The 25,090-nt window shown below is 43.4% G+C and overlaps 1 protein-coding gene across 1 annotated transcript; it reads right to left on the bottom strand.

Moving 5' to 3' along the window:
* Positions 1-1,917: 1,917 nt before the first annotated feature.
* On the bottom strand, positions 1,918-24,601 carry LOC147057131 (myosin-10-like). Its single transcript, XM_085911010.1, has 44 exons — positions 24,455-24,601; positions 22,658-23,037; positions 21,926-22,082; positions 18,076-18,103; positions 16,923-17,025; positions 16,729-16,758; positions 16,230-16,247; positions 14,317-14,409; positions 14,130-14,193; positions 13,943-14,041; positions 13,722-13,865; positions 13,409-13,504; positions 12,970-13,088; positions 12,699-12,851; positions 12,437-12,610; positions 12,185-12,358; positions 11,589-11,703; positions 10,178-10,371; positions 9,981-10,102; positions 9,834-9,903; positions 9,610-9,770; positions 9,427-9,535; positions 9,220-9,351; positions 8,928-9,134; positions 8,717-8,854; positions 8,494-8,617; positions 8,181-8,352; positions 7,471-7,683; positions 7,251-7,395; positions 6,975-7,181; positions 6,791-6,895; positions 6,558-6,710; positions 6,232-6,480; positions 5,948-6,160; positions 5,666-5,878; positions 5,427-5,588; positions 5,215-5,343; positions 5,030-5,118; positions 4,831-4,954; positions 4,655-4,744; positions 4,462-4,580; positions 4,291-4,399; positions 3,921-4,093; positions 1,918-3,854 (listed from the first exon to the last, which is right to left on the bottom strand). Exons 2-44 carry the CDS (start codon positions 23,000-23,002, stop codon positions 3,713-3,715), a joined length of 5,976 nt encoding a protein of 1,991 aa, XP_085767136.1. The 5' UTR covers positions 23,003-23,037; positions 24,455-24,601; the 3' UTR covers positions 1,918-3,712.
* Between the last annotated feature and the right edge of the window lie 489 nt (positions 24,602-25,090).

Raw genomic sequence — 25,090 nt, forward strand, 5'->3', positions numbered from 1 at the left:
TGTGATTAGGTACACCTGAAAATGGCGGTGTACCTAATGGAGTGTCCGAGTGACGTCACAGATCAACCAGCCAATCAGAAAGTGGGGGGTTGTTTGGGTGTGGCACTTTTCACTTTCCGTTAAGCTTTGACCATGATTTTTCCCTAATAAAGTGGCCTGTTATTAGGTACACCTGAAAATGGCGGTGTACCTAATGGAGTGTCCATGTGACGTCACAGCTCAAACAGCCAATCAGAAAGTGGGGGTGAGGGCGGGTGTGGCACTTTTCACTTTCACTTAAACTTTTTCCCTAATGAAGTGATTAGGTACACCTGTGTCCGTGTGACGTCACAGATCAACCAGCCAATCAGAAAGTGGGGGGTTGTTTGGGTGTGGCACTTTTCACTTTCCGTTAAGCTTTGACCATGATTTTTCCCTAATAAAGTGGCCTGTTATTAGGTACACCTGAAAATGGCGGTGTACCTAATGGAGTGTCCATGTGACGTCACAGCTCAAACAGCCAATCAAAAAGTGGGGGTGAGGGCGGGTGTGGCACTTTTCACTTTCACTTAAACTTTTTCCCTAATTAAGTGATTAGGTACACCTGTGTTCGTGTGACGTCACAGATCAACCAGCCAATCAGAAAGTGGGGGGTTGTTTGGGTGTGGCACTTTTCACTTTCCGTTAAGCTTTGACCATGATTTTTCCCTAATAAAGTGGCCTGTTATTAGGTACACCTGAAAATGGCGGTGTACCTAATGGAGTGTCCATGTGACGTCACAGCTCAAACAGCCAATCAAAAAGTGGGGGTGAGGGCGGGTGTGGCACTTTTCACTTTCACTTAAACTTTTTCCCTAATGAAGTGATTAGGTACACCTGTGTCCGTGTGACGTCACAGATCAAACAGCCAATCAGAAAGTGGGGGGTTGTTTGGGTGTGGCACTTTTCACTTTCCGTTAAGCTTTGACCATGATTTTTCCCTAATAAAGTGGCCTGTTATTAGGTACACCTGAAAATGGCGGTGTACCTAGTGGAGTGTCCATGTGACGTCACAGCTCAAACAGCCAATCAAAAAGTGGGGGTGAGGGCGGGTGTGGCACTTTTCACTTTCACTTAAACTTTTTCCCTAATGAAGTGATTAGGTACACCTGTGTCCGTGTGACGTCACAGATCAACCAGCCAATCAGAAAGTGGGGGGTTGTTTGGGTGTGGCACTTTTCACTTTCCGTTAAGCTTTGACCATGATTTTTCCCTAATAAAGTGGCCTGTTCTTAGGTACACCTGAAAATGGCGGTGTACCTAATGGAGTGTCCATGTGACGTCACAGCTCAAACAGCCAATCAAAAAGTGGGGGTGAGGGCGGGTGTGGCACTTTTCACTTTCACTTAAACTTTTTCCCTAATGAAGTGATTAGGTACACCTGTGTCCGTGTGACGTCACAGATCAACCAGCCAATCAGAAAGTGGGGGGTTGTTTGGGTGTGGCACTTTTCACTTTCCGTTAAGCTTTGACCATGATTTTTCCCTAATAAAGTGGCCTGTTATTAGGTACACCTGAAAATGGCGGTGTACCTAATGGAGTGTCCATGTGACGTCACAGCTCAAACAGCCAATCAAAAAGTGGGGGTGAGGGCGGGTGTGGCACTTTTCACTTTCATTTAAGCTTTGACCATGATTTTTCCCTAATAAAGTGGCCTGTGATTAGGTACACCTGAAAATGGCGGTGTACCTAATGGTGTGTCCAAGTGACGTCACAGATCAAACAGCCAATCAAAAAGTTCATACTTCTAGTACGATACAATATAGTGTTGTCTAAAAACAATGCCAAATAAATTAGTAACTGCAGCATTTATGTACAATAGCAACTTGAAGTCTATGTTCTTTTTGGTAGAACTAGACATTATTAATATATTTATATTTGTGATCAAAGAAGAGAGACTTACAATGAATATGCTTTATTTTTCTTCTTAAAAAAAAAAATACTGTCTAGAAATCCAGTTATATGAGAAATAACTGTGGGAATATTTGTAGTGGAATGCCTGCTGAATAATAATAATAATGACAATCATCACCATCATATTCATAGTAACTTGGTGTCAACTACTTGAGCCTATTAAAGCTTCCAACCAAATGAAAATGATCCAGTACAATAACTGAGACTTTGAAATGTAGTTCAGAGCCAGAATGAGTGAAGGTAAAAGCATCATCGTGTCTTGTATCATGAGGATATGAAGCACAGCAACAAAACAAAAACAAGTGGTTAGATCATCTCTGGTTAGCTTTTGGAGCAAAAATCCTCAGCCGTTTATGTTCTTATTTAGTGTCTAAGGCACTTTCAAAGAAACATACGTTGAATCTTTGTCATTGTACACAAAGGAGATGACGTGCACTTTATATGAGATAAAGGAAAGCCAGTTGAGCATTTATTCAATTTCCTTGCCATTAAGTCTCCATGTTCACATCACAAAGTTATGACTGCATTATTGTTGCAATTATATTTGGGACATACTTGTGTTTACAGTTTAAACCACCCTAACTACCAGTTTAAGGTCCATGTACTACTACGCTGTTTGTCCTCACTAGCAACTAGTAGGTCAACTACAAGTTACTAGTGACTAACAATACAAAATAGGATGTGACATTTCTCCACTGTAGTGATTTTTTTTTTTTCATTCAACTAGTGTACTGAATGGTCTTTGGAATGGAGGACAAACTGGAAATGAAGGATATGGTATAAATGTTCAACCAACTTTCCTCAGACTATGTTTTTTTTTCTTCCAGTCTTTTTTCGTATGAGTTGAAGGTAGCAAAAAGAATGTAAATGTGCGCGACGTGTTCTTCCATTTTGATGTCACTGTGCAGCTCTTAGCAGTCCGTTCCGTTGCCATGTGTTGCCATGTCCAGTGTCTTTTCATCACAGTGTTGTCATCCACTTTGAATTCAGTTCCTTGGAGGTGCATTGATTGGCTTTTTCTGTTTTTTTTGACATATTTGAGAACTTTGATGGACACTGGAGTATAAAAGGCAGCAGGTCCGTTTGCTTCTTGTGGACTCGGTGCCTCGCTTCTAAGGAAAGAGGGAGGAAGTGTTGCTTGGCCCTGGGCTTACAGATTAGAGATACAGCGGTACCATGACTTAAAAGTTTGAACTGTTAACTTGACCACCCGATAACTCAAGTTGCTCATATCTTGGGTAAAATAGCACTATACAGCATTGTACAGTAAGAACATTATAAAATAGAATGTGAACAAATTTGCCTGAACACTGCCACAAAAAAATTTAAACTAAAACAAAAAAAAGAAACTTTCATGGCATAATTTCTATCTCGTTCAGTATATTTTTATCAATTTTATTTTTAGCGATAAAACAAAATTGAGATGTCCTGTTTAGTCGGCTGTCCTGGAGTTGCGCAACAATCTTTTGTGTTCATGTGACTTTAGCAAATGAATGCAGTTTGTGTAAAGTGCTAGTGCACGTATTTGTTTGCTCATGTTTGTGCTAGCATGTTATTGAAGGGTGTGTACTATTAATACTCTCTATTTTAAGTTCTTTGCCACCGCCTTGCAGCCTCTATACACAATTACAATTTCTATTTTGGAATGGGTGAGCGTCAATGACGCAATCTGTGGAAAAACTTGGGTCACTTGTATGTCAAGGTACCGCCGTGTTGTGGTACTGGTGAGAACATGTGCCGCATGGTTTTAAGTCCGGGTCAGCGTGTGAGCGTAATGTGTTCACTCCACATTGGCCATGTCGTTGAAGTCGCTGCTGCGGCTATCGGCGTCGTCGTCGGAGCGGTCCGCCGAGGCGCCGTCCACGTTCAGGTTGTGGTGACCCGAGCGGCCGGAGGACGAGAAGTTGACGGGACCGCCTCGCCTGAGTGTAATAAAAGCAAATGCTCAACTTCCAGAATGAAGAAATTGCGTGGGCGCAACATTTTACCTGAGTCTGCTCTTGAGGCTGCTGATCTCACGGCTGAGACCTTCGCTGGCTTCGCTGGCGTCATCCAACTCCCTCTGTAGCTTCCTGCGAGACGCGTTGGCCTTGGTGGCCTCCTCCTCCGCCTCCTCCAGCTGACGCTTCAGTTGCTTCATACGCGAGTTGCCTTTCTCCATCTGGACCGCCACAGTCACGTTGAATAGAGAGAAGAGGACCAGAGCAAACAAAGGACTTCAAGACTCAATACAGGAAAATCGACTTTTTCCAGGGAGTCAGATGCCATCGATTTTTGCACTATTAATGTGGCTTCTTGAAATGAAGGACAATTTATTAAATTGTAATTAATTAAAGAGTAAAAACTGAAGCGGCTCACCTGTTCCTTGTACTGGTCAGCATGACGCCGCTCGTCGTCCACCTGCATCATCACCTCCTTCAGCTTCTTCTCCGTGCGGCGGACTATCTTGTTGGCCGCTGCTCTCTCTCTGAAGACGAAACATTTGATGGTTTACTTCAGGCGGTACCTTTTGAGAACATGAGCACCTACTTTGCTTCTTGTTCCAGCTGCTCCTCCAGCTGGAGGATTTTTGCTTCCAATGCCGTGATGGAAGCTTTGAATTTAGACTTGACTGAGCCTTCCAGCTCTGCTAGCTTGGCCTTCAGCTCCTGTGTGGGACAAACGGGATTTTTACTCGCGAGGCCTGCCCGTGTTCAAGGCCATCTGCGGACATTGGTAGGACCTTGTTCTGACGCTCCATCTGTTGTCGAGCGTTCTCGCTCTTTTGGGAGGCGCCGCGCTCTGCGGCCAGCTCCGTGCTTAGACTCTCCACCTGTAGAAACGGTATACTTATTTTAAGTATAAATGCTAACTTGCTGAAATATAATCAACCTTTTGGTGTTGCAAATGTCTGCGTACCTGCAGAGTGCTCTTTCTAAAGCGCTCGTTAAGTAGCTCCGTGTTGCCCTGCTCCTCCTCGAGTTCCTCCTCCAGCTGGGCGATTTGAGCTTCCAGCCTCCTCTTCTCTTCCAGCAGCATGGACCTGACAACAGCGTCGACATCAACAAACTCCGCTTTTGTCAACACTTGGAAAAGAGACGGACGGGCGCAGACTAACTTTCCAGAAGTGCTGTTGGAGATTTCGTCGGCCAGTTCGTCCCGCTCCTGTTCGGCATGCCGGCGGGCTCGCTCGGAGGCTGCGTGGTCCTACGACACATGATTTGAAAGTAATGATGACTATGTTCTTGGTTGTCATGGTGACGAGCATGACACTGACTATTGCCTTTACAATTGCTCACTCACCTCTTGCAGTTGTAAGATTTCAGCTTCGAGACTTTTGAGTTTCTTCTCGTTCTCTTTCGACTGCGTGAAGATCTCGTCCCTGGAGGCCCGGGCCTCTTCCAGCTCCCTCTGATAGTCCTTCATCTGAGTCTGATTAAAAAAACAAAAAAAAAACAAAAACGGATGAACACTCTGTGGTGAGGACCGAGATGGCGAAATGAACTTGTGTGGACCTGTAGTTTCTTCAGTTGCTTCATGGCCTCATCCCTGGCTTTGTTGGCGGCTTCTATTTGTCCCTCCAGCTCGCTGAGATCCATCTCCAGCTTCTTCTTGGAGGCCACGGCGAGCGTCCTCTGCTTTCTCTCGTCTTCCAACTCCGCCTCCATTTCGCGCACCTGCTCGCATCGCGGCACGTCTCGGGCTCAACACATATCTTGGTCTTATGACAAATGTCAACGTTATAAAGAGCAACCTGTTTGACCAGCGCCCTCTTCTTCTCGTCGCCTTGCTCATCCCTGGCCAGCAAGTCTCGATCAAACTGGGCTTTCATGGCCTGCATGTTGACCTCGAGACGCAATTTGGCGTCCTCGGTGGCCTGCAGCTCGTCCTCCAGCTCTTCCAGCTGAGTCCGCATCTCCTCCACCTGTTGCTCCAGTGTACGCTTGGACTTCTCTAACTCGTGGACCTATGAGGAGCAGCACTTTTCAGAGCACTTTTCAGCGCCCTACTCTTATGGATCAGTGGTGTCACTCACATTTTTCCCCACATCATCCTTTGAGCTCATCAGGTCTTCCATTTCTGCACGGAGCTGCTTGTTGAACCTCTCCAGCTCCTCCTTGGCCTCCAGAGCTTCCTCCAGAGCTCTGGCCATGGACAAGGCCTTGGTCTCTTTCTCCCTGGCCTCGGCCTCCGCGCGGTCACGCTCCTCGGCGTAGCGAGCCGAAACGGTCTTCTCCTCAGCTAGCATCTGTCGCATGCAAGCGAGACACGACCGTCATATTCAGAGGCTTTGACAAATTCAAAATTCCAAAAGCGAACCTGGTCAAATTTCTTCTGCTTCTTTTCCAGGTTGGAGACTATCTGCCTTTGGTGGTCCAAGTCCACCACCAGGTCATCTAGCTCCTGCTGCAGTCTATTTTTGGTCTTCTCCATCTTGTCCATGGCCATGGCTTTCTCCTCCAGACGCTGGCTGGTCAACTCCACATCTTTCTGGAGTTTTCTTTTCACCTCTTCCAGACACTCTATGGCTCCCACATCCTCCTCCAGCTTCTTCTTGGTCTCAAGCAGCTATAGGGAGTGAAAAATATTCAGATAATCACATGATGGAGGAAGAGTTCTCTTTGCATCTAAGCGCCAACTCATACCTGAGCTTGAACCGTCTGCAACTGTTTTTCCAAGTTGCGTCGGGCTTCCTCCTCCTCCTCCTGCTGCTCCATCAAAGTGTTCTTCTCGTCCTCCAGCTGACGCACCCGGCTGCCAAGGTTCAGCTTCTGACGAGTCTCCTCCTGTAGTAACTCCTGCAGCCACAAAAACACGCCGTTTGCGGATTGCATTGTGCAAAGATTTGTGTGCAGTTTGACGTTGCGGTATTTCATACGTGCGCATCCTGCAACTGGCTTCCCAAGTTGTCAACTTCCTTGGTCAGTTTGATGCCCTTCTTCTCTGTCTCCTCCAGCAAGGTTGACACATTGTCCAATTCCAACTAGAGGAGGACATAAAATCACGTCAACAAAATAAATCTAGCCACAGTTGGATATGAACGTATTGTTGTTGAAGTCTACCTGGAGTTTGTGGGATCGGTCGGCCATTTCCCCCTTGGCTCGCTCCATCTCGGTGGTTCTGGACGTAAACTCCTGCATCATGGACTCCAGTTTCTTCCGCTTGTGTTCGGACTCTGTCTTGGTCTGCTGCAGAATCTTCACCTCGCAGACTAACTCTTTGTTGTCATTTTCCAGACACTGCTTGTTCTTTTCCAAATTGGACTTGAACTGCAGAAAAGTGATGGAATTTTGAGCGGTGTTCTGACTGGGTCTACTTGACCACTGATGAAGACTCACCCTCTTAGCCTGATCAAGTTGCTCAGACAGTTCCTCCAGCGCAATGGCGTGCCTCTGCCTCATTTCTTGGATCTGGGCCTCATGGTTTTTGCTTTCCTCATCAATCGCTTTCTTCAGCTCAGCTACTTCTTGCTCTCGCTTGGTCCTTGTGTCACAATGAAAAAAATTGTACATTAGAAAGAGAGACGGGATTTTTTTTTTTTTGCTTACATCCACGCACCTGAGTTCCTGCTGGGCAGCAGTGGTGTCCAACGTGTCTTCCAACTCGGTCTTCAGCGCCTCAAGCTCCTCGCTGAGGTCCCTCTTCAGTTTTTCGGCTTTACTTCTGCACATTTTCTCAGACTCCAGATCCTCCTGGAGCTCAGCCAGTTGGGCCTGCAACTCCCGGATCTGCTTGAGGGCATTGTTCTTCTGCGCTGTCTCCTCATCAGTCCTGAAAGAAGTGCAAGGAAAGAAGCCTTGCTATAAACAGTCTTTAAAAAAAAAAAAAAGCCTTGGAGTTAGCCGTACCAAAAACTGTACAGACCGCACCTCTGGTTATCATTGCAGCCCGAGTGTGTGTTTTTGTGTGTGTTATTCAGTGTGACCTGGCTGATAAAGAGCAGCATGCGCTCAGTTGACAGGCGCAGTGTTATCTCACCACTGTCTTTGTTGTTATGCCTATTTGAGGTATTGCTTGTGGCTCAGTCCTCTGCAAGTGTGGTTGCCATGGAGATGGGTTACACGCAAGCAGGGAAGAGGATACGCAAGTGTGGTCATACAACATGGAAGGTCATCAAACAGCGAGGTGTGCTACATGTTTGACCTGCTGCTGTAAATCCAATTTAGGGGTGTGTTTTTGGGTTAGTCTTATCGGTTGACCACATTGAGAAGAAAAAAGTAAAGCGCAATGTTCGACCAAGAACCAAAGAAGAGCAGTTGCAATCTAACCTGGTCAAAGATGCCTGAAGCTCCTCTTCTTTTTTGGCCAACTGAATTTTCAATTCCTCAATCTGCAACTGCAGCTCGGCAATCTGGTCTTGCAGGTCTGTCGTCTCAGCGTCCAGCTTGCGTTTTGCCTTCTCCAGCTCTTGACGTGTTTTCTCCTCCTTCTTTAGGCGCTCTGTGGTAACACAAACGTGATACACGGAATGTAGTTTTTTTTTTTTTTTTTTAATTCTCATAACTATTTTTTTATGAAAAACAAAACAAAAACAAACATATTGACGAGACTCTGATCATGCGTGTGAGCGGCCTCTCGTACCCTCCAGATCCACCATCATCATTTCTTGCTTGTTCTTGAGCTTGCCAAGGTTCTTTGCTTTCTCCTCCTCTTCTGTTAACATGGCGGTAGCTTCGTTGATCCGGTCCTCCAGCAGCTTTTTCTCCTGTCAGATACAAAAACAAAACATTATATGTAAAAAAACAAATTTGGCGATGAGAATGCAAGTTTAGATGTTTCATAAGTTGTCTCCAGAACATCTCACCTTGTGGAACTTGGTATTTTGATCCTCGAGCAGCACAATGTCTTCTTCTAATTTCTTAATCTTTGCCTCGGCTGTCACTTTGTCGAGCTGAAGCTTCTGCCGTGCGGCGTCCTCCTCGTCGACCTGCTCCTCGAGGTCCTGCGTAGAAGACCAAATCGAGAGATGAGATGATTTCAACGTTGATCCCTCACACAAAAAAAAGAAGACACACCTGAATGTGCATCTGCATCTTTTTCTTTTCGTTCTGCAGACTTTGGTTCCTCTCCTCTTCCTCCTCCACATGAGCCTCCAAGTCATGGATGATCTCCTCGAGCTCTTGTTTCCTGGAGGCCAGACGAGCTCTCATCTCTTCGGCCTCTGCAAAGAGCTCCGTTTCGGCCTGGAGCTGCTCTGCTAAAATGCTCTTCTCCTCCATGAGCTGCTCAGGGGAAATTTGTTGAATTTAATGCTATTCAGGAAAAAAAAAAAGAAAAAAAACTTTTGTTTAAAGCAGACATGTCAACCTGTTGGTGTTTCCTCTCCATCTCCAAAAGCTCATTCTCCACCATCTGCTGTCTCTCCTTCACCTTGACCAGCTCCTCATCTTTGGCTTGCATCTCTTCCTCCTGCCTTGTGACTTGCAAAAGAGGCTTCACCTGACAGGATAAAACAAGTTGGTGTAAATGTAGTGTTCCACTGTAGCTAGAAGAATCGGGTGTGGCTTTTCTCACCTTAGTAAAAAGTCTCCACCACTGCCAGTGTCGCAGCTTCAGGTAAGCCGCACAGTTTCTCTGGAGAACTTTGAGGGCGCTTAGCTGTTGCTGTTTCTTAGCAAAGGCTCTATGAAGCGGCGACAAGTTAGATGTATTCATGCTGCTACCTAGCGAGGACAATCTTCAAAAAAAAGATCTCACTTGCGTGCCAGATATCCACGACACACAGACTGGAAGTAAATGATGATGTCAGTGATCTTCAGATCCCGCTCCTCCTCCAAGTGAGCCAGTACGCCAGTTCGAAAGAAGATCTTACTCTGCCCGATGCGAAACAGGTTGGGGTCCAACTCAAGTGCTTGAATCTGGGGAAAGAAATATTGTCACGGTCCAATAACTAACCGTTACAGATAGTAAACACTCATTACCATTCTCTCACAAGCTTGTTTCCCGTCCATGAAGCCCTTGGGGATAGCGTTGGGAGTGAGGATTTCATATCTGTCAGCAGACGAGAACACAAGTCAACTAATGATGACATCACCGGGGTAGTGTGAGAACAATAAGAAAAATGTCACCTCTGTCTGAACTCCTGGAAAACAATGCGGTTGGGGAACCCCTGTCTGCAGATACGGATCCCCTCAAGGACGCCATTGCACCTCAACTGGTCCAGAACTAGGTGAGGCTCCAGTTTCCCTGCCTAGAAGAGGGAAAATAATCGAGTGAGACGGCGACAACAATCTCCAAGTGATCTGTATTTAAAGTATGCATTTACTCGTTTTTCGTGGTTGGGGATGATACAGCGGACAAAGTTGGGGTTGGTGTTTCTCAGTGTGGCCATGAGCTTGGTGAGTGACTCCTTGTAGAGCTGCCCCACCGTCCTAAACATGCCTTTCTTGGTTTTGTAGGTGGCGCCAAACGCCGTCTCGTTCATGCCCGCCACCTGGTCCAGACCCACTATACGATCCACTGGTGGGCGGAGACGGGGAGAATCGATTAAAACCAAGTCATTGTGACAAAGTGAAAGGAGCAACGGTGTCTAATGTGGTGATGGAGACGGATGAGAGGAACAGTGCAAATGACCGGAAGATAGCAGCAGGCACACAAACTGGATGACTTGTGCACTATTTCTTAACATTCACTTGTAGCTTGCAACTATACATCGAGTCATAAATTGCATATCAATGAACACATTTATTCAGGGCTAAAAACATTCATAGTCAATATATATATATATTAAAAATTACTTTCAAAACATTCCATTTTGGGGCTACGTGGAGTTTGAACAGTATTAGAACTCGTTCTCAAAAGCATTCCTTTAAACAAAAAATTCAGGCCAAGAAGGCATGGTTGAGAAATTAGTAGTGTTTTGCCTTCAACACATAACAGATATCACCTGTCTAGTCTATTTCCAGTTTGCAAAGTCGACATGGCAGACAAACTGCAAAAAAAAAAAAAGCTTCCCAAGTAGTGACCTAACATTGGGTGAATTACGGTCACAAGACTTTAATGAGTGGCAGACTGCAGCAACGCAACGAGTGGCGGCTGTGTGAACCCTCCAACACTCAGCACGTAGCCAACACAAACACCACAAGCGGCATCTGGTTTCAATTGGCCGCTACGAAGGCGGGGAAATCGATGTCGTTAAACGGACCTTGATTCAACTCATTTCAGGTTATCTCACGACACAAGCGGGGACACATCCTAACACCACACCCGAAAGCTTGTTTAAGAATATAACAATCACGAGACCCATATCAGCACACATAGCGCACTAGTACAACTAAAGGCAGCTAGCTCAAGACTTGGTGCTACTGCTTATGGCCAAGACATGGAGCCATGCAGCCTGGAAGCAAATGGCGACACTGTCTGAAGCAATGACACATAGATCCATCAGATCTGGGCTAAAATGTACTGGCAGGCCCTTTTGTTTGTCACTTGAGCATGTTGGGATCAAAATGTCATGACTATTTTGGCCCAGGTCTGCTATGACGCTACTATTCACCTGCTGGCTCATCCAGACTAGTGACAGTGTCATAGAATGAAGCCCTTTGAATTGTCTGAATCTCTATAAACACAGACAGAGAGGGGAGGAGGGTTGTTAAAGAAGTCGTCCAGGCAGAGCCAGCCGTTAGGTCAAAAGCTTCTTGAGGTGAATTGTTACGACGGCTAGTGAAACGACTCACCGTCTTTCCACAACTCGGCCACAAATTTGTCAGTGGATTGATTCAGAAGTGTGGCCACGTTGTCATTGAGGGGGTCCATGTTCTTCATTAACCACTCATCGGCTTTGTAGTCCACCTGAGGAAGGACACCATACAAGATGAATTCAAAGATGACAATCCTTCAGGGAATTCAAATTGATGTACCAGTAGTAAACGGGCTGACATGATTGACAGCAAAGATTTCAGATGGCTGTCGTACACAGATCAACTCTTCAGTTCACACCAGATCATTTGTTGTGCGCATACCTAATATTAAACATTAGGCGATGTGTCTCTGCTCTTCAACATTCTTTCCACCCACCGCACAAAATTGCAAATCTTTGCGGTTTTCAATGATAGTTGTGTAAGACGGTCGCTATAATGCTAAGCAGATGTCCTCCCCGGCAGGTCTCGCTCTGCAGTGTTGCGTAACGCCACCCCAATTTCTACCACTGGAGAAGCTAATATTGTTTCTTTCTACTTGTAGGAGGAGGAGAAATACTGCGCGGTATCACTAAAGTAAGGCTAGTCTGTAACAATTATTGATTAAAATTCCACAATGGATGTAGTGAACGTACCTTTCCAGCATAGTGGATGATACAGAAGTCGGCTTTGTCTTTGAGCTGGCGCGGTTTCTGGAACTTGGTGTGCGTTCCTTGTTCCTGGATCAGCTTGTCCACAAAGGTCTTGTCTGTGGCCTTGGGGAACCAGCACTCCTCATCCAGCAGAGCTAACACCCCCGGAGGGTTTGCCTAGAGGAACAAAAAGAAAATTTCAAGCGCTCACGATAAAATCCTTGAGCAACATGACAACTTCATTTCACTACCGACCGGCCTCTCAATGAGGTCGATGCAGGGCTGGAGGTCGAGGCCGAAGTCGATGAAACTCCACTCGATTCCCTCCCGCTGGTATTCTTCCTGCTCAAGGATGAACATGGTGTGGTTAAAGAGCTGCTGCAGCTTCTCGTTGGTGTAGTTGATGCACAGCTGCTCAAAGGAGTTCAGCTGTTATGAAAGAGGGAGACAACATTAGAAATTCCCCATCCTGTCATTACTCAAAGCACAATTGGGATAATGTCTTTAGGAGTCAAACCTGGAAGATCTCAAAACCGGCAATGTCCAGGATCCCGATGAAGGAGGCCCCCTGTCTTTTGGTCCTGTCCAGAGCTTTGTTAATGCGATGGACCAGCCAGCGAAAGAGACGCTCATATGTGGCTTTGGCCAAGGCCTCCACAGCAAAATCAGCCTGGTGAAAGGAGCAGACAACGCTGTTTCCACAAATATTCTTCAAATATTATTATGTGTAATGTTAGTAGTGTAATCATAAAGAAAGCAGTGTGGGAGTAGATCTACAGAAGACCAACCTGCTCTTTGGTTTGGGCTTTCTGGACATAGTCTCTTCCCACTTTGATCCTTGGAGAGAGGATGGCTCTGGTAAATTCCATGACACTCATTCCCAACAGGTGACACAGCTTCTGAGCAGCTAGAAAATTGAAATCAGTTGAGTCAATCCAGTGCAGTACTGTTTGAAACTTTGATATATAATAACATTTCCAAAACGGATTAAAACCAAGACCTCGATCTTGAGCCTTTTCCTGAAATTGTATGACAGATTTTACCATTCGCATAAAATATAATGAAACAGTCTAGAGCTCGTGGAAAAAAAAAATAGAAGGTGTCAAGCCTCTTCTAGAAATAGTCACATTCTAGTCAATAACAGTCTGAACTGGATTGAATGCAGATATGAAACCAGTGTATGAAATCTACATCGAGTAACCTTCGATATTTGTATCCATTTTTTACCTGTATTATCAGGCATGGAGGCCTGGTCGGTGTTTCTTTCCTTCTTAAAGATAATGTTCCCAAATTGAAGAACTGAGGACACCACTTTCAACATGGCTAGGAAAATGAGAAAGCAGGAGAAATAAACAAAACAGAGAAAATATGCTTTACATTAATGACGCGATTATAGTTGCTAAAAGAATTTAGCATTTCAGACAGTATTTTAAAATCCACCCATTTTCAATGTGGCTTGTCTTTATTGGGGTCACGTGTGACCTGCGAGGCCGAGGCGCTGAGAGGTGCTGCCCAATCTGTCGCGTCAATGGAAACATACCTACAATCTCCTCGTGCGAGAAGCTCATAATGTGCATGGCCTCCATAGTCTCTTGAAAATTGTCTTTATCTTGCTGGCCCGGGATTGGGAGGTTTCCATTAGACAAAAACCGGTAGTTGTTGAATCCCTCCAAAAGCAGATCAGCTACAGAGGTAAGAATACAATTATAAACCATAAATTATATATACATAAAAATAGGAGCATCCATGTTGCATACACACATTTGAGGTGTTCTCCGGCTCCTGCCAACAGCTGGTAAAAAATATGGAAGGTGCGTTCATCTTTGGCTTGGCGGATAGCTCTGGATTTCTCCAATAAATCTGACAGACAAATAGGTCAAGGAATTGTTCTTTAAATATTTTACATTTATTTTCCTTCTAACAGAGTCAATGAAAAAAAAAAGGCTACATGTTTCAATGTTGGCCCCAACAATATATCCGGCAACGTCAAAGTTGATGCGGATGAATTTCCCCTGCAATAGAAAATAAATGCTTCAGGAAAATGCATCAATTTCAAACATCAACGAGGTGATGACATACTGTTGACATTTAGAATTGACTTTGAAAAGATAAGAATGAAGGCATCTTGCACTTACAAAACGCGACGAGTTGTCGTTTTTCACCGTCTTCGCGTTCCCAAATGATTCCAGGATAGGGTTGGCTTGTAAGAGTTGACGTTCCAGTTCACCCTGTGAGGAAAAAAAAAAGGAAAGAAGTGTTACAGCCATCCTTTGACAACATGTACAAATAAAGTAATTGTGCAATTAAAAAAGAAAAGGAAAAAAGAAAAAGATCCATGCAGGCAGAGAACAACATCTGGCGGTCATGTGTTTCATACAGACAAGACAGACACACTGACAATGTGTTAAGTAGACAAAATAAAGATGGATAGATTGTGACAGCAGGAAGAAAAAAAGGGGACAGAAATGATTGATAACCAAACGCCAAGTCACACACATCACGTCTATTCAGATTGGAAATTCTGCATACAAAAAAATGCAAGTTAAAAAGAATTTTTGTTGTTGTTGTGATATCTCAACTAGTATGCAGCAAATATGAGATAATTGGCAAGAGGCTATCTTGGGAAATATTTTTTCTGGACACAAAAGTGAATTATTCCATGAACAGGCAGTCAAACTGGACACTTTTGAGAAGCAAAATAAATAAATATACTATTTATGCAGCTGTTTAAACATGTGGCCCATTTACTGTTTCCATCTGAAGCCACACAGTGAGCTAAATCCTAACCAGAGAATCCAAAAATGCTGAGGCTTTTTTTTTTCTTTTCTGGGGAATATTTTTGTCAAATTTCAAGAATAGCTACAGAAGCTCAAAGTGACTGGATGTTTTCCACAAAAGTGGATCAGCGCTGAAGCATGTGATATCAGACTTGGAAAGAAAGTTGATGCTTTTTAATTGAGTCTTTGAGCAGCAAATTGGGATTATGAATTGCAAACCACAAATGTTTTTTTTTTTTTTCTTTGGCTCACAAAGAAAAGACCCAAAAATACAAGCCGATTATAAAGCCCAGAGGGGGTCCACATGAGCTGACCCACATTTCTGATGCAATAAGAGTTAGTGGTGTGTCTGACTCTGGCCAGCCGCCACAAGTGACTCCGATTGTTGTGCAGCTGTTCCTGCGAGTCTTTCGGAAGGCCTTTAATTATTCCATCGTTTTGGCCATTTCGCTGCCTTAGCTACAACTTTGTGTCTCCCCGCAACACAGGCATTTTTGGCGGGCGCTGTAGAAGGCTGGACAGATTGAGAAGAGTCAAAGAGGATCAGTCAAACTGCAACACTAAATCTTTTCAGTTGAGGATGTGCACTCAGTGGTGAAACATCTGCTGTGTAGGTCAGACACAAAAAAAAATGTTGACTTATCTAAAGAGCACATAAACGGTCACTCCTTGGAAACGGTACAAAGTACTTAAATCTGGTCAAGGCCAAGTTGATGTGGGGAAGTCATCTGAAAACAAAGGCGCTTAAGCCATTTTCTGACTTCAAGTTCCGAAGGAGTTCTTAGTTTTATTTTTACTTTCCTTTTTCCTTATTTTTAGCTTTCCTTGGTGTCCAAAGCACACACATGAATGAGGTATGGGGAAAATTGCATTTTAATTCATTTTGATGGGCAAAGATTATTTAAGATTGTTTTGAGTAACAAGCATGGTCAGGGGGGAATAAAAAAAATCGTAAATCAAGGCACCATTGTATTTAAGTTAGATGGCATCCCAAAATTTCGTGAAAATTCCAAGAATGTCTCCAGTTTGTTGAGCTTTGTTTGAGCAGAGGGAAAATCAAATTTCAACATTGTGAATGATTACTCACATTTGCCGATGTAATATGAATATGTTCAAATAAAACGCAACAAGATGTGTTGCTGTAAAAACCTTATGAAAGTCTGGAAGCATTGAAAGTCTTTCAAAGTGTGGATGGAAGCAAAATAGGTAGAGCCCCGCCCCCTTTGTATTGCAAGTAAAGCCAGTCAGGTGAAAAGCTACTTTCTACTCACATAAAAGAGGACTCCATTCTGTAGGACATGAGGGGGATTCAAGTGTTATTATAACAAGTCAATCATGACATGAATGCAATTTTTAGCGCCGCCGCCCACAATAAAATAAACTTTCTTATTGGTCTGTCTTTTCTATACTCAATGTTGCTATTGTTTTTGACGCTTGGGTAAATGTTTGGACACTTTTATAATGAATCAATATAATACTTATGTTACTTATGTGTGTATATAACTTTACATAATGGCACATTTACATAGACAACGTATGTTTGTGAAAGACAATCATGGATGTTTACAAGGACATGCCATCTTACAAAAAAAAAAGTACTTACAACTGAATTTTGTGTCTGACAATAAAAAAAACAAAGTAAGCTCGGTCAATTTTATGTCGTCAAAAATTGTGTTCAGTGCTTGTTTGGATTGTGCAATTTTCTACTAAGTGTTATTAACCAAACATTTGTGAATGATTGATGAAGTGTAGAATGAAAAATAGACTTGCCTCGAGCTTCATCGGTTTGGGAGATTCTGGCTGTTTGTTACAAAGGAACAAATTGCAAAGTGTTAAACAATACGCAACTCATTGTCAGCCAACCCCTGCACGGCGGCCATTTTTTTTTTTTTTATGCAGACATGGATACGTCAGTTAAACTGATCAGTTTCTTTGACGGAAACTAATGTTGAGATAATACTCACAGGAATGTTGTGGTCTTTCCTTCCTTTGTGGGAGGAGGCAACATGTGCCAGGTACTGGATGACCTTCTTTGTGTTCTCGGTTTTGCCAGCTCCAGACTCACCACTGGGAGAGACAAAAGAACATCAAGCTATGCGAAAAGTGCCCCGGAATGAACCAGGAATCCATCCCATCTTTATCTCTGTCATGAAAACAAACATCAGTAGAGAAGAGGCAGCTGTAGACAATTGCAGACGCTAAACTGCTCTCAGGAAAACACAAACGGCTGCTCAGGACCGGCATGCAATTTAGCTTAGCAAATTGTGGTTTTGTATATGTCGAGTTTGCTTTTTGCAGCTCCCTCTCTGGTGTTGCGAACACACACACAAAAAAACCCCTCCAAAGACCGAAAGACAAAATCCTCTAAAGTCTCGTAGCACTTGCGATTTAAAGCACGTCTGGGGTTTTACCCAAAGTATAAATTTGCACATGCCAAGAATGCACAAAATAGTGTTGGACTCTTGTCGAGTGAGTGTGGCTCAATGTAAATATGAGTAAAGCATAGGTAATGGTGGAGGGATTTATACCAATCCATCACACATTGAAAGTTAAAGTGCTGGGTGTGACATTCCACGTTATCACGTCTTTTTACTTCAAAAATAATTTTTAATATAAGTAGGTTACATGCAACCTTAAAAATGTTGCGTCAAATGAATACCCAAATGGAAAACTAAAAATCATTACACTTTATTACCCGATGCAAAATGTTGCACTATAAATGTTAGCAAGAGAAAAAAATAAAAAAAATCACAGTTGGTAAAAGAGCAACTAGTTTTGGTATTTGCGGCCAATGTAAAAATGGAAGTACAAAATAAGACCTCCATAGAGCAAGGCTGTGGGGGCATGATTGGCGTCTTGATAAGTTTGGAATTTTTTCCATTCCTGTCATCGGCACACTCTTGTGAGTGGAAAAAACAGATGTGACAAAAATGTCAAAAATGTTTTTCTTACAAGTAGCAACCGTCTGGTCAGCGTCACAAGGACTTGGAGCAACGCTCTTGACCTTGCGACGTTGGCTGCTTTACTCAGAGCCACTTGATTATGCGCCTTTTACTTTCAAATCCATCCAATGTGTAATTGTAATTCCGCAATATAAATTGTAGTCTGTAGACTCACGTGCACAGAATGGACTGGTCCTCTCGATCTGTGGGGAAACAACAAAAGAAAAAAAGAAATGACAACAAGAAGTCACAGATTGTTGGAAGCAAGAGAATCGTGGCATTGATTTATCTTCATGGGGAATCATTTGAAAAAAACACTTTGAGCAACTGTTTTGTGTATGTCAACATAAGTGGAGTTACTGACAGGTGAAGTGCTGACTATGTGGAAAGTGGAAGAAAAAAAATAAGTATCTGAATGAGGACACAGCTGGAGGAATCATCAGGGGCAATCTGGATTTCCTGGCATTGACCCGGGGGAACTTCCTGCAGTTAAATTCTGTGACATGGGGGCGTGGCCACACACAAACACCTCTTTGGCCTTTTCCTCAGTTACCAAGAAAATAGATCTCTGCTTTCCGGAGGTACAATGGATCGTAAAAAATAAAAAGTGGATCTTTAAAATAATAATAATTAAAAATAATAATAAAATAAATAAATAAATCGAGAAAATGTCTGTTCAGTACAAATGGCAGTGACGGAAAATGGGTGTTCCGGTAGTATCATACTTAATCCAAGAAGGACATATGGGAAACATAAATAGACCGATTTTGAGAATGGAGTCTAAGCCTGATATAAAGCTAAGTGAACCGTTTCAACAAGCCTCTTTATTCGTTCGTGTTGCTATCTGAAGCAACACGCCAACAGCGCTCACATAGCTCCTGTTTATCAGTCTAAATCCAGGCACGGTGGAAAAATAGAATCCTGTCTCTTCCCTTCCATAGGTTAACATCTGCACCGGCAGCACAAGACCGCAGACAATCTGGGTATCATTGCAAATGAGGAAAGAAAACAAAACATCCATTCACAATTTTCCTATAATCTTACTTGATAGGCATAAAATGAGCTAGAGGAGGTTGTGACAGTTTCACATGACTGCCGGTGTTGACATTACTCCATTTTCAAGGCAAGAGTAACAGAAGGTAAAAACGGAGAAAGTTTTCAATGCAGGATATCATTGCCGACCCCTGCCATACATATTCCACATATCAGGAAACACTTTCTGTTGGAAAAGAACTGACCGGCCACGGATATCTAGTGTTGCGAAAGTTAGAATGGTGAATCGATTATAACTATTTATTTAAAGAGCAAAATGACAAAGAGCACTGGTGTCAGTCGAGGTCGGGCTGATGTGTGTCAGCTGCACTTTTCAAAATGGAAACATATGCAGTGAAGATCCTCAATGTTTGCTTTCCCATGTGGAACATTTTTGAGCCGGCGATGGAATCAAATATAGAGACACTCCCCCAGTAATATTTTTAATTTCAAGAAAAGGCTCTCTACTTTATAAATATATCAGTTCTATAACAAATCATATTTGACAGGTGGTAAGGTAGCCAAGAACTGACTGGAGAAGAGAAAATGGAAAAAAAAAGATGTGATGGATGAGTTGAGCATGAAGATGTATTTTGGTTCTACTGGTCCAATGCTTCCTTGCCACTCTCAGCAGACTTGACAGGAAAAGTGCCAAAAATAAAGAAGCACGGAAGAACGAACATAAATTAAGAATTAACTTCTTGTAAATAACTTCATTGTCAGTACTTAAATGCGATTGGACCTCTTGCACCAGGTCTAAGAGGTACATCTGATGTCATGTTAGTTTCTGGTTAACCTTCTACGGAATGAATGAAGAAATAGAAAAACTGCTAGTAAAATAAGTCAATATAAAGCGAGCGGTACTCGCAAATTCCAGAAAACAGCAGGGGGGGGGGGCTCAAATGAGTATTGTTGCATTGCCCTTCGCCTTTGAGGGAAATAACTTCATTAGCAAGCAATGTTACCATGAAGTTTGAGAATATTTATCCATACAGTAGTAACAGTACCATAGCTAGAAACAATTGCTTTACCTTGTAGCAATGTGTTGAATCTCAGAATTGTGTGTGGTATCGTGCAGCGAAGGTTTTAGGTTCTTGCTTCAAAGGGTCATGACTGTGCTCGAATTGCTACCAGGTGGAGGCAAAGCCTTCTCTTTGTGTACACTCTAATTATAAACATTCCCAAGTGTTTGATCGAACATTCTTGGCTGTGTAAATCACTTCACGCTCGCTATCTAACTCATCTAAGATGGAGGTCGATAAACATCAACTTCAGGTTCAGAGTCGAGGTGGTGCTGCCCCATCTCGGGAGCCTTCGTGGGGTGCTGGGACAGCTGACGTGACATTTCTCATCATGCTTTTATTATTCATAAAGCATAATGGCTCAGAGTATAGCGATATCATATCAGGAGTAAACAAGGACACTGATCAACAACAGATGTTCATTAGGTTTACTGGTCTGCTTACACACTGTATTTGTGTTAGCTAACACCCCGTTAAAGAACGCATCAGAGCGTTGCTTGGCTATGCAGCAACATAGAGGTCATTACCACATGCCTGCGAAACTCAGACACCCGTTAGCTAATAACAGGATCCCCTCATTTGCTAGCAGCTCCAAATGTTATGCATTGTTGCCATTCACTAAACTATCGTACAACAAGCCGAGGATACCAATAAAAAATGGCAACAAATTAGACACGTGACAGATTTCAGTCTTTCCGTCCATCTTCATCAACTTGTGTTGTACTTTCCAAATGGATGATCGCTAATATTAATCAGGTTGTTGAGATGCTCGGGGCCACCGACCCTAGCAGCTGGCACCCACTAATCTCCAACCTACAAACCTCTTTTTCAAAGCACGACGCCGTTCACGGGGAAACAGAGTTAGAATGGCGCTGTGTTTGGGGGGGGTTCCTCCCATTAGTGCATTTTGCTTTTGAATATTGAAAAATCGAGTATTAAGCGCTGGGCCTGGAAGAAACATTTGTGACATCACTAATGTTATGAAATCCTAATCCAAGATTCCCCAGACACAAGATGAAGAAACCGGAAGCCTCCGGAGCACAAAAGCGAGCCTCATTGGTAAAAATGCCACTATCGTGACGATTGTTTGGTTTTACATTCAATATGCTGACGTAATGCTGCAACAATGAACCGATTTGCTGCAACTTCCGACATTGTCGAGCAGCTGTAGAGGCGGAGGAGACACCCCAGCTGTCTTATTTGGTCAATACATTACTACAACTGCTGGTTATCAGTGAATCATCTTTTTTTTTTTATCTACATACAAACAAACAGAGTTTGACTGAGTTTACCAATTGTAATTTTAAAGAAAAGGCAAAAAGTATAAAAATAGATAATGCCGTGTTGTTTTGACAGGCTGCGAAAGGAGTGACAAGGGCTGTCCAGTTTGTCACCACCCTCAGTCAGAGGGCATCTCCGTGGCATAAAGGTCTTATTGTCGAGCACAATGGGGTCACCCTCTGTGTTCTTGATGGTCAGAGCCCAGTTGGTCAGTGTTCACTCAGAAAGTTGGGAGCTTTGCCAACAAGGATGCTTGGAGATGCAATTCAGTGCAAAGGACTTCAGTCACGGGTTTTGGGCTGAATCGATAAAGCCTTTTTTAAGGTGCTGAGAATAACCATGAGAGATAAAAAAAATTCAAATAAGATCAATTAGCCCTAACCACTTGAAAGCACCGCGTAACATGATAAACAATTTACAAAGGCTGACACACAAAAGGAAGCTTGCTATTTATCTTTGAACGATACAGCCGCCAAAATGAAAACCAGCAATCGTTAATCAAAGTCTTGAGGCTGAACCACCCGTTCTTCATGAAACCAATGAAGTCATCTTCGCACAATGAATGTGACATCATCTGAAGTTACGATCACATCCAAAGCGGAGGATATCAAATATCGGGAGCGGATGGTGTTTTTGATTCAAAACGATCCTATTGTACAACATATATATGGAGGAGAGCAGCAGACTTACCTTGCAGCATACATCTGTAAGCAGACTCCGAGATGGCGTAGATGTGAGGGGGCATCTCGTGCCTCTTTTTGCCCCGGTACATTTCCACAATGTTCTCAGAGTAGATAGGGAGGTTTTTGTAGGGATTTATGACCACACAGAAGAGACCAGAATATGTCTATTAAAACAAGAAACAAAGACAATCTGAATGCAAGTGCAGAGGTCAGTTCATTTTGGCCATTGCTTTTATGTTAACTCATTCACTCCCGTTGACGGCAAAAGACGTCAAATATCTATTTTAAGATGGCTGGCATTGAATCAGTTCAAATGGGCTGCCATAAAGTCAAGTCGAGAGTTAAATCTATAGTTCAGATATGCAATGTAAGCAGACAAAAAAAAAATCATGCTAATATTCAAACCCATCTATCTGGCATAGACTAACTTGTAGTTTGTAATATTGTGTGCCACACTAACCCCCTCATGGACCCCCTACAGTGGGCACAGAGCCAGACAGACGGATCACTGCCACCAACCCAGCATGGGCTGCGAGCAGTGGGGAGACGGGAATGACTCAGCTGGCTGCCCTTGACAGCGGAGCCCAGGGGGTATTTGTGGGATTAGCAGGCCTGAGGGCAAAGGCTTGGCTGCCCAGACACTAGTCAGTAAAGTATCCATCTTTTTATTCATGATGGTGAAATGAGCATTCCTGCCGTGAGCTCCATTCAAACATAACTAGACCTCAAAATTACTCACGTAAATGAGGCCCGAATAATAGCGATCCTTGAGGTTGTGTAGTACGGAGGCTTCGTTGAGGCAGGTGAGCTCTGCCATGTCCTCCACCTTGCTAAACTTGGGCGGGTTCATCTTCTGGATGTCGTCTTTGTTGACTGACGCCTTTTTCCCATTCTCCGCCAGCTCCACTATCACTTCGTCGCCACGCTCCTCGCGCACGCTGGCCGCCTCGAAGCCGTGGCGTTCCGAAGGGATCCATACCAGCCTCTTGGCCGTCCAGTCGGCCTGCGATCCCGGGTTGTAGACCACAGCGCGGTCCACAAAGAGGTACCGCTCCGGGTCGTCCTGCCCGCTCCTCTGCGACATTGCTGGCAGCTACCAGAACTTCCTCGCTTGGCCACCTGCAGCAGAACACAAAATAGGTTATTTAAATGTTGTGGAGTTTATTCGCGCAATAAAAATGAACCAACAGCCCTGAGGGGGAAAGTTCCAAGATTATTTCACAACCTCTCATTAAAGATTTTTTCATATTTATTTCTGAAGAAATGACACAAATGCATTTCTTCTCCTTCACTTAAACTATCTCTCACCCATATTTAAGTCTGTGTGGACGTGCCCACACAGACATCGAAAACCTTCCACCTCCATCCCTGCACGTAACCAGCCCACATGCACATTTGAAATCATCACCCATGGAAACCTCCACTGCACTGTAAAAATAATTGAAGATTAAAGCTGCAACTAACAATTATTTTTAGAACCCATTAATCTGTCAATTATTTTTTTAATTAACCAGATAAAAAAAAATCTAATAATAATTTAACCTAACATTATACTGCCCCTGCGTGTCAGTATATGATGCAATCAGACTGCTTTGACGAGGAAGAACCTCTGCAGGCAGCAAGGCTGCTTGTCACGTGGGACAAGATTTACTGATGAATACTGGGAGATGATGAACCCACAAGCAGGTCCCATGCTTGAACCCAGCTGGGACACGAATGTGGGTCAGGTCACGGAATAATAATGGGGAGGGGGTTCAATGTGGCTGCTGTGGGTCACTGCATCTCCTTAGCATTACTTTGTATGTCCCGCGGCAACACCAAGAAAAAAAATATACCAAGAGGGAATTGTGTTGATGTGTGCCTTTAAGGGGTGTGGCCTAGAGAGTGACATCATGAGTCAGTGGGACAGTTAATTTCATTAAATGGGTTTAGAACACAGCAGGGTTACACAAATAAATGTACAAAATATTGTAGAGGAATAGAATACAAAGGGGAAATTTTTACATTTGAATTACTAATCAATATATTTCACTACTGTTTAGCAATCATCTGGATCAAAATGCCTCTTTTTTTTTTAATTGTGAGGGTAACAATTTTCGTTATTTGCAGGGTTGTTGATTGTATTTGAAAAATACAGCTTGCTAGCTTTCATTTGCAGTGCTCTAAAAGCTGAACCAACGTCACGACCAAACTTGTGACTCTTTTTTTTTTTTTTTTCGGACTTGTGAACGATTCTCATCATGGGTGTGGGCGGCTCAAGAGACGTCTGAGTGGAGATAAAATAAATGCAAGGCGGATAATGACCGAACCGTTTCAAACTCTATCTTAAAATGCCTTAATTCCATATAACTTAATGGAGGGAAAGGTTACTCTAAACTGTATTGTTTAAATGTAGCGACACCGGCTAGCATTATAGGTCCTCCATCATTGAAAAGTCAAGGCACAATAATCCGCTAGCCACAGTGAACGCAGAACGCTGCTAGCCACGCGAGAAAACGATGAAAAAAGACATTTGGGGCGACTGTGTAAAACGTACCACACGCAGCAGGTGAAAGAAATCCTCCTGTGGAGTTTACCAGTATTCGCGTGGAAGTACAATGGGAGCTAAAAGAATCCCTTCTTCTTTATTGCCCGCTCTCTCATCCGTGGTACTCCACCAGCCGGTGTGCGCGCGCCTCTCAACCGAACACTGGCCCACCCCAAGGGAGGCATTGCACATTGGTAACGCCCATAAGGCAAATCCACAATGTGATTGGCTCACAGACGTGTAAAACTCGACTGTGATTGGATTGAAGCAATTTCCATCTCCGTAAACAGCAGCACTGCGGTGGATGCTCCTGCCGTTAATAGCTTACCGCATCCTAGTGCTCAATGCTGCAGTCTTTTTTAATTGTATATTTTATTTTTGGCATTTTTTAAATAACTTTTTTTGATATAGGCTGTTACGGAACGCGCACGGGCTGTATTGGGTTTTTATGTTATTTCACTTGATGGTCTATGTTCAGCCTTTAACCCATTCAGAGGTATTAGTGATAAATTTTCAAATGACGCTCTCTAGTGGGTAACGAGGGTATTGCATGTAGTAGTTTAAGAAAGACAGAAAGGAAAGGGACAGTTATTACGTAACAGTCGTAAATATGCAGACGGGCTTGCTTCCAGACACATTTTCATT

Source organism: Syngnathus leptorhynchus, chromosome 5 (assembly GCF_054491065.1).
Source record: "Syngnathus leptorhynchus isolate UIUO chromosome 5, UIUO_Slep, whole genome shotgun sequence".
In the NCBI taxonomy this organism is placed as follows: domain Eukaryota; kingdom Metazoa; phylum Chordata; class Actinopteri; order Syngnathiformes; family Syngnathidae; genus Syngnathus; species Syngnathus leptorhynchus.

Excerpts from the sequence above, each read along its gene's own strand:
- LOC147057131 (XM_085911010.1), bottom strand. The coding sequence starts at position 23,002 with ATGTCGCAGAGGAGCGGGCAGGACGACCCGGAGCGGTACCTCTTTGTG. Across the intron at positions 12,852-12,969 it reads AAGCCCAAACCAAAGAGCAG|GCTGATTTTGCTGTGGAGGC; the intron begins GTTGGTCTTCTG and ends TCCTTTCACCAG. Across the intron at positions 6,481-6,557 it reads TGCAGACGGTTCAAGCTCAG|CTGCTTGAGACCAAGAAGAA; the intron begins GTATGAGTTGGC and ends CACTCCCTATAG.